We start from the raw sequence: 14,062 nt of genomic DNA, 5'->3' as shown, positions 1-14,062 counted from the left end.
TTAATGAACCGTGGTGTACAGCCAAAGCCAATTGTACAACCAAGTGGCACATGGCTTTTGATGGGGTCAGTAGCACCTACTTACTTTACAGTTTTTTAAAATGTGTTTATTATATTGATACCTGTATAGTCCAAGACAGCCTTTTTTGAATTGAGCTACTGTTTTGAAAGTTTCTCTTCATAAACTAGTAGTTTGAATAGCCTCTTGCGACCCGAAAGATTTCTGTTCATTGGATTTCACACACATCTAAACTATTAAGAATTCTCAAATCAACTACAAATATAACCAAAGGAAAATAATGCACAGTATAATGCACACAAGGTCACATGAGGATAGCTTCTTTGCATTGCACAGCTTTTATAATATTCACTTGGGTGTTCTGTTTGATTTTTTAGGCCATTAACTGTTCGTATTTTATGTATTTTAGTTACACAAGATATAGGAATATGCGTTTCTATAAGATTTCCCACAGGTTTTGTTAGAGGACTCCAGACCTGGGGAGCTTGATGCATGCTGAGAATCTCAGGTTCCACTATAGTACAATACTGAACAAACACATCAGATCTTTGATCAGCCTGTGCAATGACAATGACAATGATAGCTGATTGAGGAAAGTGGCACTAACCTCGTCTATGGCTTTCTTATAGCTCTGAGGGGAGGGAGGAGAGAGACGACAGCAGAGGAAATGGAGGAAGAGGAGGAGAAAGCCAGAGGAAAGAGACGCAGGTTAGAGAGAAAATGTAAAGTTTGTTAGTTCAGTATTACAGAAAATAATGAGATTGAAATTAAAAAGGTGCAGTATCCATACCAATGTACATATTCAAACATTTTCCTAGTTTCTAATATGCGCTGACATCACAATTCTCCTTGACATTAGTCAACTGGGTGCATGTGAAAGTAGAAAGTTGAGGTACAATGGCACTGACTACTGCCGGCACTCTGCAAGTAAGCACATCTAAATCTTCATCTGAAAATCTTCTGCCATTCAGCTCTGAGCCTCTCTTAAACAGAGACTGCTAATTATAGTCCTAGTACTAGGCCCAGTGTTCACTGGGTTCAAGTTTACCAAACGCATTCCACTAGTGACATGAGCCTGACTAGGACTCAGGCTTCCAGAGGTGAATTTGCCAACTTTTTAAAAAACACTTCACACAATTCAACAACTGGAATTATATACACGGGCAATCATATTCAGCTCCAACATTTAAATTAACAAAAAGAAATAACCCCCCCCCCCACAGTGTTTAATCCAGAGGACTTGTTTTTCTGCAAACTCTTGTGCAATGGGATTTTTAAACAATAAACCCATAGGGATCAGTCAGTACAACGAAAGTAAACATGTTCATGGTGTAAATATCTAGCCGCGGATTAAAGCGTTTTAGGGATCTCTTCCAAAGACCCAATTTAGAAGCAAGAGAGATTCAATGACCATATCAAAATCTGAACACTGCACCACATCGGTTTCATAGAGATATCCAAATTGAGAATGCCTTACCTAAAATCCAAATATAAAAGAACAGAATAGTTCTTACATACTTTGGGGGTATAATAATGAACATAGGCACTGTTATTTACACACTGAAAGGAGCATCCAGTGCGCACTAACACATTTGACTGCCAGGTCCTGTTTTTTCGTTGTTTGTTGTGAGCCACGGAAAACACCCATTGTGAAAACAACTAAATGACTTTTTTGAGCACTTAAATTGTTCTGACTGAAAAGGCACGCCTTGATTTGCCTCACAGGACAATGGAAACCTTAACTGTCTCACTAAATGAACATTGGCTTCAAGCACTGAAACACTTTGTAGACGTCTAGTACCATTGAATCTCAATACTTTAGCCTTTCATAAACTTATCTTACCGAAACTCTGTCCTTTTACGTCTTCTAAAAGGACAAGAATTCATTATTATCACTTATTTGCACTTGTATTATCATCACCAGTCCATTTCTTATTGGATTGTATTTTACACATCACTCTGGAATATGCAGAAGACCACGCTATAGATGCAATGTTACTGATGCTTCCTGGTACCTAATGAATGCATGGGTTGTAGTTCAATCTAGAGTTTCTTAGTTTCAATCAGATTCGTAGTCTATAACAAAGTATTAGGATGCATCAGTCTAATTAATAATCTAGTAAATGGATTTTAAATGCATTGATTAAATAATTGTCAAGTTTTGTGTTGCTGCAGATAACATTGCATACTCGGGATTTTTAAGGGAAGTGAGAACTAGGAACTCACAGCAGGCCGGCTGGGTCTGGTCATCTCTCGTCCTTCCTCCTGCTTCATCTTTGAGGGGTCCTGACTCATTACGGGAGAGCCTTCAGGGTTAGTTGTTCCTGTTGAAGGAATTAAAGAATGGGTTATACACAGCTTGCATTGTTCTGTGCAGCCCTTCCACTGTTTCATTGGAGTTTAGTGGTTCATAGCTTCCGTGCTTTTAAAGTTGGGTCATACGCAGTATGTCGGTTTAAGTATTTGTCCAAGGTAGAGGAATACCTATGGTGCCAATATTGTATGTAATGTGTTCTGTAAAGCCTGCACAGTGGGTGCTATACAAAGTTTTCTTTATATTTCTGTTTTCTTCCTATACTCTCAATAACCTAAGCTAAATAATGCCCTAACGAAATTCCATCACAATTGGGCAAGCCCCTATCTAAATATACTGTGAAATACACAAATCAAGATGGGACTGTATCTCCTTATGCACACACCTTCTGACAGTTTCAACGTGTTCTGTTACAGAGTAGTTTGAAGTAACTGAAATGTTACGAGGTCAACGTTTAATATAACGATACAATGCAACAGCCTTATATTACATAGCACTGAAAAGGTTCTGGCCTCCACCCCATGTTCTGACCAAGTCCATCCTTATAACTGCCATCTGTTGAACTGTCGACTCATATAGTAAAACTCCTGTACAGCATTTGTCCCTTAGAAAGTCACAGAACACACTGCAAATTTTACAAGCGCATTACGTTACCTTGGCTCTGTCCCTGTGTTGTCCATATTGTAGTGTATATGGTTTTAAACATATTGTTGCACATCATGGGGTCAAAAGTGAACCAGGCAATATATTTGTCAACATTGGGGGTGATTCCAATGATCGCAATGTATCCAGAGCATGTTCCTTCCTACAACAATGCTGGTTTTCTGTACCCATAATACACTATCACTCATCTTGAACAGAGCACCAGCATTGTTTCAGGAGAGAACCTGACACTGTGTGACGATTAGAAGAAAAATGACCTATCCTGGGGAATGCTCCAGAGTAAAAGCTGAAAAAAAAATAGTAATTCCCTAGCTGAATTACCTCGTATGAAGTCGTATGAATGATGTCGTATGAATAAAAATATGAAAATAAAAATGGCAATACTTAAAATAAATAAATAAATAAAATAAAAAATAATAGCTGCGATTTGGACAACAAGGGATACAGCAGTGGTAAATTAATGTGTTTCTTGTAAACACTGCAGGGGGTTCAGCAGATCTGAAGAAGATATCCACGTCAGCCTTGACCTCCCACTGAAACTGAACCAAATAAACAAAACACAGCCCCCCTGTAGATTACACTAGGATCGCTTCAGTTTATTCCCTTGGTAGTATTGCTGTTCAATCCACCATCCAGCGTGAATCCACCTAGCTGTCACTGTGCGTGCCTGTCTGCCTGCCAGCCTGCGAGTCAGTTCATCACTCTGATTACTTCACACAGGCTGCAAGTGCTGTTGCTGTGTGTTAAAATGCTGATGTTTGAAAAAAGTCACAAAGCAACTCAAGAGAGCAGCAATCAATCAATCAATCAATCAAGACCCGTAAACAAGGCACTGCCTCACCCGGTAAAGATGAACATTGTGCCATTGGGCAAGCCAGAGCAGAGCAATACAATATCAAGGGAATATGAAGTAGTTATTTTCTGTCAGGGTTTGGCATACTGTTGAGATCAGTCACTATAGAAGGCAACATACTACAGGGAGATAGTGATGAAACAATGCTTCTAGCAAAACTGCTTTAGGTTGTTACAGAGCGGTAGGATCACAAATGCCAGTACTAGTGAGGTTTTGTTTTCTAGTTGCACTGAAGGGAATCAGTTAGCACTCTTTTATAATTTATTAATTCTGTACACTGAACTGCTGAATGCTACAATATGTATCCAGGTCTTTCTGTGCAAGTGGTGGCAGCTTTAAATACTGCCATCTGTTTAAATAGTAAAAGAAAAGGCCTTTGGGACACCCAACATCGCTAACCGTGTGTGTGAGTCTCCATTGTAGTTTTGTCATTGAAAAGTAATTGGAGTGCCAGGTTTGGTACAACAGTGGTGATATTTCACAGTTTAGATGAATTGAACAGCCCTCTTTTTGCATTGTGCTCCATGACCAAAAACACAACACAGCCACTGACATCCACTGAATCTGGAACGAGGTGTTGTTATTTAACATTACTGTTATTAATCTACCAGTGTCTGCATTGTGCTTTACTGCTATTAACTGCTGTCCTGCCAGGACCTTTTCTCAAATGGTTAAATTTATAGTTAATAAACAAATTCTCTGAATCAGAAATTCCAAGCATGGGCTTCAGGTTTGGATGTATGCGGTAGGCCTCACCTCCGACTCTGTTCCTCTCACTGGAGCCGGGCTGGGAGCCCCCCTGTGAGCTGGGGTTGCTGGAGCTGGAGGAGCTGCCACTGCTAGTTCTCTGTAACACCGTCTCCAGGGGCAACTCCATCTTCCGCAGGTCAGGGTTACTGAGGAACAAACACCAGACATGAGACTCCTCCCCTTTTAAAGGGCTCAAGCATCCCACAATAACAAACAGCACATGTCTTACATTAACAAAAACAAGCTGGATGTGCCGATTTAATTCGGGTTTCCTGGTGTGCACGTAAACAATTTTAAACAAAATAAATAAAAAAAAAAATCACAACTGTGTAAATGTGTAATCTACAAACACAAAGAAATCAATTCAAGTGGCTAGGACTACATTGCTGTTGGATTGCTTGCCCCAGATTCACCCTTATTTAAGAATAAATACTTAATAGTTCTCTATTACTCTACTATTACCTGGCTCTGATGAGTTGTCCTGCTGCTCGGCTGCCAGGACCACTCCCATTTCCAGGGGAGTTTTTCCTGACCAGGGCAGGAGATATGGAAGTTGTTCTCTGGGGAACCTACAGGTAAAAAGAAATTCCCTTCAAATAAAGTGTGTGTCAGGGTGTGATGAGTCAAAGGGATTTCGGTCTGTGATTCAGCCTCCCGACAGTAGATGGCATCAAACCAACTTTAGGGTTAGAAGAAGTGCTTTAATTCCAGGATTACTGTGTCCAGTTAATTCTACCATTAGCTGAGTAACAGCATCATGCACCCACTAGCAACTATTGTTCAAAATACAGTTATTCATTTTATTAATGAACACTGTTGTAATGTTGCAATTCCTAATATTATATTTAGGGCTTCTGATTTTCAGTTTTAACCGATAAAACATGGTAAAACACACAAAAAAATAATGAAAATGGTGGATAGCCAATAAACACTGGAAAACACCAGAAAAACTGTGGAAATGGTTAATCAATTCAGGTTGACTTTACACTTTTCCAATAAAAAATAAAACCTACTACAAAAATAATAATACATATACATTGCCCAGTTCTTCTGGGCAATGTCCCGCCTTCCTGCATCCATCGTTGACTCGTTCTGAAACTCTGCTTGCAAGATTTAAAACGAGATTCCAATCAGGATGGAAACTTGAGGGCGGGATTTAAAACTATTACAGTTAAAATACAGAGGATTTAAAACAGAATTGTGGCAAAATGTACAAAAATGCCTCCACACAAAAACCCCAGAAGAATGTGCCTGTGACCAAAGGGATTTTGTTGTGGAAGACAGCAAAGGAAAGATGATACAACTTAAGTGTGCAAGTGCTGTCAAGTTACTACTATACATATTTTTTGACAGAAAAAAAAAAAAAAAAAAAACACTCCAGCATTTTGGAAAGTAACCAAAAACACTAATTTCATACAGTATATTAAAAACGAAAGCCCTGAAAAAAAAGATTTACATAAAATTAATAAAACCTGAAAAACAGAAGCCCTAATTACATAGAAACACATGATCAAAACTTATTCTGTGTTTTAATCCTTATTTGGCCAGCTTGTTGTGAATGCATGATAAAGTCAACTCCACCATTTATGCCCAAGTCCATTTGAAGCGATATGAAAAGGGTTCGAGTGTGTGTGTGTGTGTGTATATATATATATATATATATATATATATATATATATATATATATATATATATATTATATACTATTGGGTGGGAGGTCCTCCTCCTGCCTCAGCCAGGCGCTGCGGTCAAACATCTCATCCCGGCCGCTGCTGATGCGGGGGGGCAGCCAGGCGCTGCGGTCAAACATCTCATCCCGGCCGCTGCTGATGCGGGGGGGCAGGGGCGGGGTCTCGGAGGTGGGGTCGGAGTTCTGCCGAGGCATCTCTGGGCGGTGTGAGATGATGCCCTCCTGGAAGGCAGAGACCCCCTTGCTAGACTGGTCATGTAGAGACTGGGAGCCAGACATGGAGGAACCGTGAGATTTCAGAGGGACCAAGTGAGCCATCTAGACCAAGCGGACAGCACAAGACAATCTGTCAATATTATTCCTCTGCACTAGAAGGATACTTTCCAGTCTTGTACTGCCTTATTTACTATGAGCATGACTACACTTAAATTAAATACTGTAGAGTATTACAATGAAAACTGAGCTTAAACTGTTGTGATGCAAACGGGGTAAGTGACTTAAAGATTGCTTGGTCAATGTTGCCACCTTGCAGAGATGACCACTAAGTGTGGCACAAGCCAGGTTATTTTTCTCTCCCTTTAAAATACATACTGTAATCTTTGGAATTCCTTAGGATTTCAGTGGTAAGTCAGCATTTGATTCTAGCAAATTTTACTGAGAAAGCCCAACCTGGCTCTTCATGCCGACAGCGTATAATGCCCAGCTGCATTATAATAACTACATTAATAGCTTGGGACTTCACAGCACTGTGCCTTTTTCTTTCACTGAATCAGCAGGATGCACAGAGGAGGTCCCTGTGCATACAGATCTATATTTTTCTGATTATGGCAATACGCTTTTTCAGCATCTAATACCTGGAAGTAGGTTAACATTGCTTCATGCAATTTAGGGTACCTGGAGGACTGGGATTGTGCAACTGTAGTTTGCCTTAAAAAGTATAATGAAGAGTTGAAACTTGAGACTACCTGTGGCTCAACCTGTCGGTGCATTGGCGGCGTCCTGGCCGGCTGGACGGCACTGCTGCTGAAGGACTCCGACCGCGGTGGCAGGCTGGGGTCGGAAATTCTATTGGCCACCTTGTGCTGCATTGCCGGAGAGCTCTGCCGGTTCAACTTGGAACGTTCTTCAACCTACAGTATGGAGGATAATATTCAGAACACCAATGGAGCTGCAAAAATCTCCAGCTCCAGGCAACTACTTCAGCACAGCAGATTATGCCAGGGTAAATCCACAGTGATTTTAAGTGGGGGACATTTTAAATATTTAACTTCTATATAGAAGTTTAATGAAATAGACTATAGGTATAGTAGTTCATTGTCAAATATTTTCTCTCTCCGTTCCAATCACAATGATTTTGGGCTTCTTGTTTCCAATAATTAATACGGTACTCTACGTTTTGCTACCCAGTACAAAAATGGACAATGAACAATCCTATAGCTGGTACAACTGATAAACAGTCTCTACCACTGCTCTTTACACACTGGTTTCCCTTGCAATGATTTAGTTTCCAAATTACAGCTTTTTTTTTTTTATTCCAGTCTAATTGTTTTTGCTTCAAATCCATTGCCTGTGTCCCCATTTTGTGCTGAGGTAAATGTCTGTAAGACAGTAAATCGTCATTTGCCATTCCCTTTTTGAATAAGCAGCACAGCAAGCCCCACAAAAGAACAACAGGACCCTCACTGGAGAGAAGTTAGAAGATAAAGAAATGATCTGCTGAATCATTTCTTTTAAGCGTATGAGTTATTGTTAGAGAGACTTGCACTTCTTTGATTTTGTACTATATATTTAAACACTACAAATAACCAGGTTAAATGTATATTGACATTTTTTTAAACTCTCTTTCATATAACAGACTTCTCACTAGTCCCTTGTTTTGCTGTTAATCTTTTTCAATTCACACTGATTCAGATAAAGCAACTTATTTTCCCCTGCCAAAACAAGTTCACTTCCTGTGTCACAGGAAATAGTGCACCTTGTTGGACGTATGTTTAGGGCACAGGACTTGAAAAGGGACAGGACATCAAATATTTCCATCAAACTGTTAGTGGGCTGGCTGGAAAAATGGGCTTTACAAGAGGGAAAAGTAAAATGTTTGGAAAATATTGAAAGAATGCTCCTATACAAATTAGTTACATTTTGTAAAGCCTTGCTTATCACACCTTCTACTTTATAAATGGTTGTCAGCTGTTATTAACATTCAGTTAGGTATTTATTTTCTCTCCAGTTATGTTTTGGTAGTATTTAAGTGGGTATACTTTCAAAGTGCACCATATACATGTGACAGTGTATTATGTCACCAAGATTATAAAATCTACAGTACATGATTTTGTGAGGAGATGCTACCAATGTGCAAAATGAAGCTAAACTAATTACTAACTAACTAACTAACTACAGTAGCCTCTACTACTAATATTACTTTACCAAAGGTTGATAAATAGCCTTAATATTGCGTTTTTCAAACATAGTACGTAAATTTCCCTTAAAATACCAACACCGATGTGGTCAAAGAAATGCATGTACGCACAACCAGAACTGTCAATGAAATCAGTTACATAGATCAGCCTTCACCATGTCCCAAATTAAAAAGTCAACCTGCCATGACAGCCTCCAATTCAAGGGACCCAATGGTTAAGCAAGTACATACAGAGGAATAACTGTGTTAAAATCAAGAGCAGGGGGGAAAAAAAAAAAAAAAAAAAAAAACATTTTTCAAAACTGCATTTTAAAAGAACAAACAAGCCACTCAGAGAGTTAAGTAGTTGCATGATGATCTGTCCATACACACAACTACTAGTGTCAATGAGCGCCATTCACCAGCCAATACAAGAAGCAAGTAACCAGTGAAAGACACTGGCAGTCTAGAAGGAAGAGCTCAGCACCTAGTAGGAGATAAAGTCTTGATGTTAAATACCATGAATGGATTTCTCCCATTTGTATTGTACAGCTTTGCGATGGATTTATTTTGGTGCGGTGGTAAGTGCGTGATTCAGCATCTAAATGGACTTGGTCCTCATCCGATATGGACAATTCTGCACATAACAATTGGCACGGCAGGGGAAACACTTCTAAGTATTATATTACAAAATATTAAAGCTTGTAAGGGGACCTTAGTGTTGTCATGTAGCCTTTTGGAAAGGTGCGTTGGCATTTAGACCATTTTCTAAATTGAGACTAGTATCTGAATTTCATGCATATGTTAAGCATATCATAGAAGACATCAGAAGGATGTTTAAGTGAATGCATTGCTATACATCAGCAATTGTGGTTGCAATATTGAAAGCGATAAAAAATCTTTTTAAAACCTTACAGTGGGATTTTTGACATATTTTAACATTCCTACTCTCCAACAGTCTTGCATATAAGCATTCATAATTCTGTATAGATGCACTGACCCATACTTATGCACTACTGTCCCTTTTAGAACAGGACAATTAATTTGAGATAACTCCACATTCTTCCTCTATTCCACCCCCCCTATTCTGCTGCTGTCCCCATTTATATTATTCTCAACATCTACAACTCTACCACACCCACCCATCCTGTCCGATATCCCTAACTCCAACCATAAATCAACCCAAAAAACTGCTGTAATCAATATGATATAACACCGAGCTACAATACTGGCTTATGGGAGATATTCACTCATGACCCTGCATAAAAGTCAACAGTCAGAAAATACTACTGCAAAAGTATGGAAGATATAAATATGTTAGTGAATCAGAAAACAAAAAGGATGGAAGCAACACTTTTCTTCAAAACCAAGCTAGTTAGTTGATCATTGTCCTCCAGGTAAAACCATTAGTCATTCCTCGTGAATCATTGCTCTTTCCACCCCAGTTCCCGTTTTCCACTGAGCTTCTGCTAGCATCTAGTTAGCATTGAACATGGCAGCAAGGAGGTTACTTTGAGGGGTGTGAAATGTAACCATGCATTCAGTAAAGATGAACAAGCACTTGCGTTTTCTGGATTTGGAAATGAAAATTAAACCAATAAGATTGCTTGGCCTCTTAAAAATTATGTGACTGAATTTGGTTATGCAACTGTATGAGGTCTGGTGAGACACATTCTACTCCATCTTGATCTGTTGTCACCAAAAAAAGACAAAATGGAGGAACTACTGTAGATTATCAACCCAATAAACAATACCCATGGAACTTGTCTTTTATAAGAGGACTAATCTATATTTAGCTTAGCAAACATCTACTGATGTCAAAGCTTTACAATTGACGAGGACACTTCTATAAAGTCCAGGTACACCCATTGACTAAGAAGTGTTTCTTTTGACTAGAAGCAAGTTATACTGGCATGTGGACGGTAAATTAGAAAGAAATGGTCACTAATCCTTATATCAACAGCAAGTTAAATATCATCTTATAACAAATGTCAACTTATTGTATAATCCTATTAATTTATCCAGTTGGTTTATACAGGAGCTGAACAACTCCACGGTTAAAGGGCACTTTGAGTAACAAGGTTCTTAATCTATCAGTGCATGCGAGTCACTTAAATGTATTTCTGTATGTAACGATGTGTAAAACAGATTATTTAGATCAAATTGTATAGACATGACAGTCTTCATTCACGTTATCCGATCACAGAATTCAGGGAAAATCACAGCAACCTACATGTAGAGTCCTTTTTTAGGTTCTCCAATTATTCACCTAAGCAAATGCTAAAAATGTTGTTTCATTTGCAAGTCCAGAAAAAGCTTTCGTGAATCCTCTCTTCAAATGTTTACAAATATCAAATCATGTTTCTATTGCAAGTCTCAAATTCTATTCAAATGAGGCCCAATAAATGTATTCAATGAAGCCAGTGAACTGAGGAAGAGTACTATGGAGCGAGCGATATAACTAAATATTGAAAATAAATACAGGCTTGTATGCCCATCAAAGCTTACTACTTTTTAGCACATCATTTGAAAGATTTCCAGTCATTCACTGTACTAACAAAGTGTGACCTAACGACCCAAGGATGAGTTAAATACTTTCTAATCTACTTCCCATCACCGCTAAAATGGATGTTTCAATACCTAAAAATATTTTTAAAAAAATCGGCCAATGTTCCTCAGTTCACCGACTACTTTCAATTCGAAAAGGCCAGTGAATAGAACCAAGGTTAGTGCTACATTAGTCAACAAGACGTGGGAGAATACAAATATGTTGCTATATGATGGCCTGATCTATTTTAACTTGAGTTTTCTGCTTGCTGCCACGCATTTCCACAAGTTCTTTAAAAAGTGCTCATCCACCAGCTTTGTGCTTGTTTTGTTTTTTAAAAAAAAGAATGAAACCTGATTCAAGCTAACTTTTGGAGATATTCCTTTTAGTGACTTCCCGGTATGAAACTTCCATTTGGTGGCACTGGTGCAGCTTTTGTGCTTTTCAAAGGGATTTGGTCTTGGTCTCTGGAGGGGTTGGAAAAACTGGGGGATGGGGCTATGGGAAGAACTATTAGACGGAGGGGAGAACACAGAGATAAAGTTATCAGTCGGAGAGGGGAATACATTGGAACTACTAGAAGAACTGCCAAAGGAGGGCATGGGAACCTCCCCAAGGCTGGCTCTTGGAGACCTTTCAGAACTGCACATGGACAGCTGTGACCAAGAGCCAAAAGGGGAGTCAATGGGGGAATTTTCTGGGGAAACCCTGGGAGACACCCTGGGTGAGAGACCCATCCATTTTAAGGAGGCCGGAATTCTGTCAATTAATTTCCGAGTTAATGGTCGGAGAGGCATTAACTTGGGGATATTTAGGTAACTTGCAGTACTGCCAGAATATGAATGCCTTTCTCTAGGTGCCATCATCTGTCTAAAAGAGTACTCAGGGGTGGAGGCCGACAGATTTTTCTTGCGGTTGGACAGGGCAATTTCATCTCTTGGGGAAAGAAAGTGCCTACTACCAGGTACCACTATCTGGGTGATATTTTGACAACTTCCAGAAGCTCCTGAATAGAAGTGCCCTTCTCTTGAGCCCCTCATCTCTCTGAAAGAGTGCTTGGGGGCAGAGGTTGAGAGATCAACCTTCCACGACCCAAAGATTCCCAGATCCCACGCATCATCCTGGAGACTTGCAGAAGTGTGTGGCACATTAAATGTTTGTTTCCAGGAAACGTCTTCATCAATGTCAACCTCTGCTCTTTGCACCGTAGAGTGTGAAGAATGCCTTACTCTTTTAAAACCAGCGAAAGGTTGGACATCATCCACCAGCTCCAGCTTGGTTGTGCGGCATCCTCTGGAAGAGAGATCATACTTGCCAGCAGCTCTCTGCGCTTTCAGTTCCTGGACATGGTTTTGAATCTGTTGCGCTAGATCCAGTCCAGCTACGGACACTTTGTCTGGGTGATCTCCCAGGTCTGTGATTTGAATTTTGGGAAGGTTCTGTTTCTGTGGCTCTGATCTGCTGGAGGGAGTTTGCTTAGATGGATGGTGTGGAGGGTTATGGGAAGCTGATGGAGACATAAATGCCTGCGTCCACTGCTGATTGGATGAGTGCTGTTGCTTAGATGGGAGGCGGGGAGAGTAACTTAAGGACTGCTGCTGAACCTAGAGTTGGGATCACAAAAGGATTTATGAAAGGTAAAAAAAAAAAAAAAAAAAAAAAAATTAAATTATATATTTTTAAATGGAAATAACACACATTTTATTACAGCTAAAACCAAGGCATATTTATTTTTGTTACACCTAGGACAATACAACTTGTTTTACACACAGGGTTTTCTGTTCCAATTAAAAGACAAACACTGCTATCTCTTGTGAGGTATGTATTACTGCAATATATTTTTAATCGTTTAATCTTCTAAACCCAGAGATGTGTGTCATTACTATAACTGAGCTTTGAGTTACAGGTAAAAGTTGTTATCTGAATGTCACTTTTCTGTCTTTGTACACTGGTAAGAACTCACTCTTCCAACTACTGTAACCAGTTTATTAGAGCTAGCGGCTGTATTCCCCAAAACATATTAAACAAAGTATAAAAAAAAGCTGACAATATATTGCAGGAGCATGTAGAGGAGTGAGAAGTGTTATGGGCTAAAATCAATTTATCTAACCCTCGTTAGCTTCAGGACCCCTTTAATACAGTAAATGTATGTACCCTTTTCTCTCGCTTGGCTAAGTTTGCCCCAACTAACAGTTCAAATTAGAACGTTTTTTCATGCATTTATTCCACCGTCTGAAACAACGAATAACGAACAACAACAACAACAAAAATCACTGTAGGGGACTTTTACTGTGAATTTCAAAGACCAAGTAAGTGTCAGAATAGCTGTTAACATGTAGACACAGCAATAGGCCATTTTTTGATGTTTCTTGAATGATGCATTGGTTCAGAGGAGACTCCCCTGTGAAATCGTTCTAAAATGGTGAGCTCTCCAATACAGAGAAATTAGAAAGCAATTTGGAATAATCATAAAATAAAATCTGATTAAATAATGTATTACATTGGTTCATCATTTTAACACTTGTGTTACTAAACTGACAACTTTAAAGCCATCTTCAGGCCCAGACGGAAACTGCAGGGCATTTTTTCCAATTTTGCGGATCATTTTATCTAAATTCTGCGGAAATTAATATGTTTGATTTTATGTAAAAGGTTCTTTTGTGTTATGAATACAAATAATATGAAACATACTGCAAGAACATATTTGCTGTTAAATAACCATAAATGTTGAAATCTTAAATTAAACAAGATAGTGCATTTTTAATATTACCAGCATGTCACATTTTAGGGTAATAATAATAATAATAATAATAATAATAATAATAATAATT

General features: G+C 39.0%; 1 protein-coding gene across 1 annotated transcript in view; it reads right to left on the bottom strand.

Annotated features, from left to right (window-relative positions):
* The window catches only part of LOC121326731 (TRAF2 and NCK-interacting protein kinase-like), a 145,067-nt gene that overhangs the window by 17,347 nt on the left and 113,658 nt on the right, over nucleotides 1-14,062 (bottom strand). Inside the window, exons 16-21 of the mRNA XM_041270163.1 lie at nucleotides 7,254-7,418; nucleotides 6,306-6,606; nucleotides 5,061-5,169; nucleotides 4,605-4,744; nucleotides 2,245-2,342; nucleotides 626-649 (exon numbers count right to left, since the gene is read on the bottom strand). Coding sequence (XP_041126097.1) covers nucleotides 626-649; nucleotides 2,245-2,342; nucleotides 4,605-4,744; nucleotides 5,061-5,169; nucleotides 6,306-6,606; nucleotides 7,254-7,418 — 837 coding nt within the window. The remainder of the gene's footprint in view (nucleotides 1-625; nucleotides 650-2,244; nucleotides 2,343-4,604; nucleotides 4,745-5,060; nucleotides 5,170-6,305; nucleotides 6,607-7,253; nucleotides 7,419-14,062) is intronic.

The sequence above is a fragment of the Polyodon spathula genome, chromosome 14 (assembly GCF_017654505.1).
Source record: "Polyodon spathula isolate WHYD16114869_AA chromosome 14, ASM1765450v1, whole genome shotgun sequence".
Lineage (NCBI taxonomy): Eukaryota > Metazoa > Chordata > Actinopteri > Acipenseriformes > Polyodontidae > Polyodon > Polyodon spathula.
Note: the sequence above shows the minus strand (reverse complement) of the source record. Positions and strands in the feature narration are given on the sequence as shown.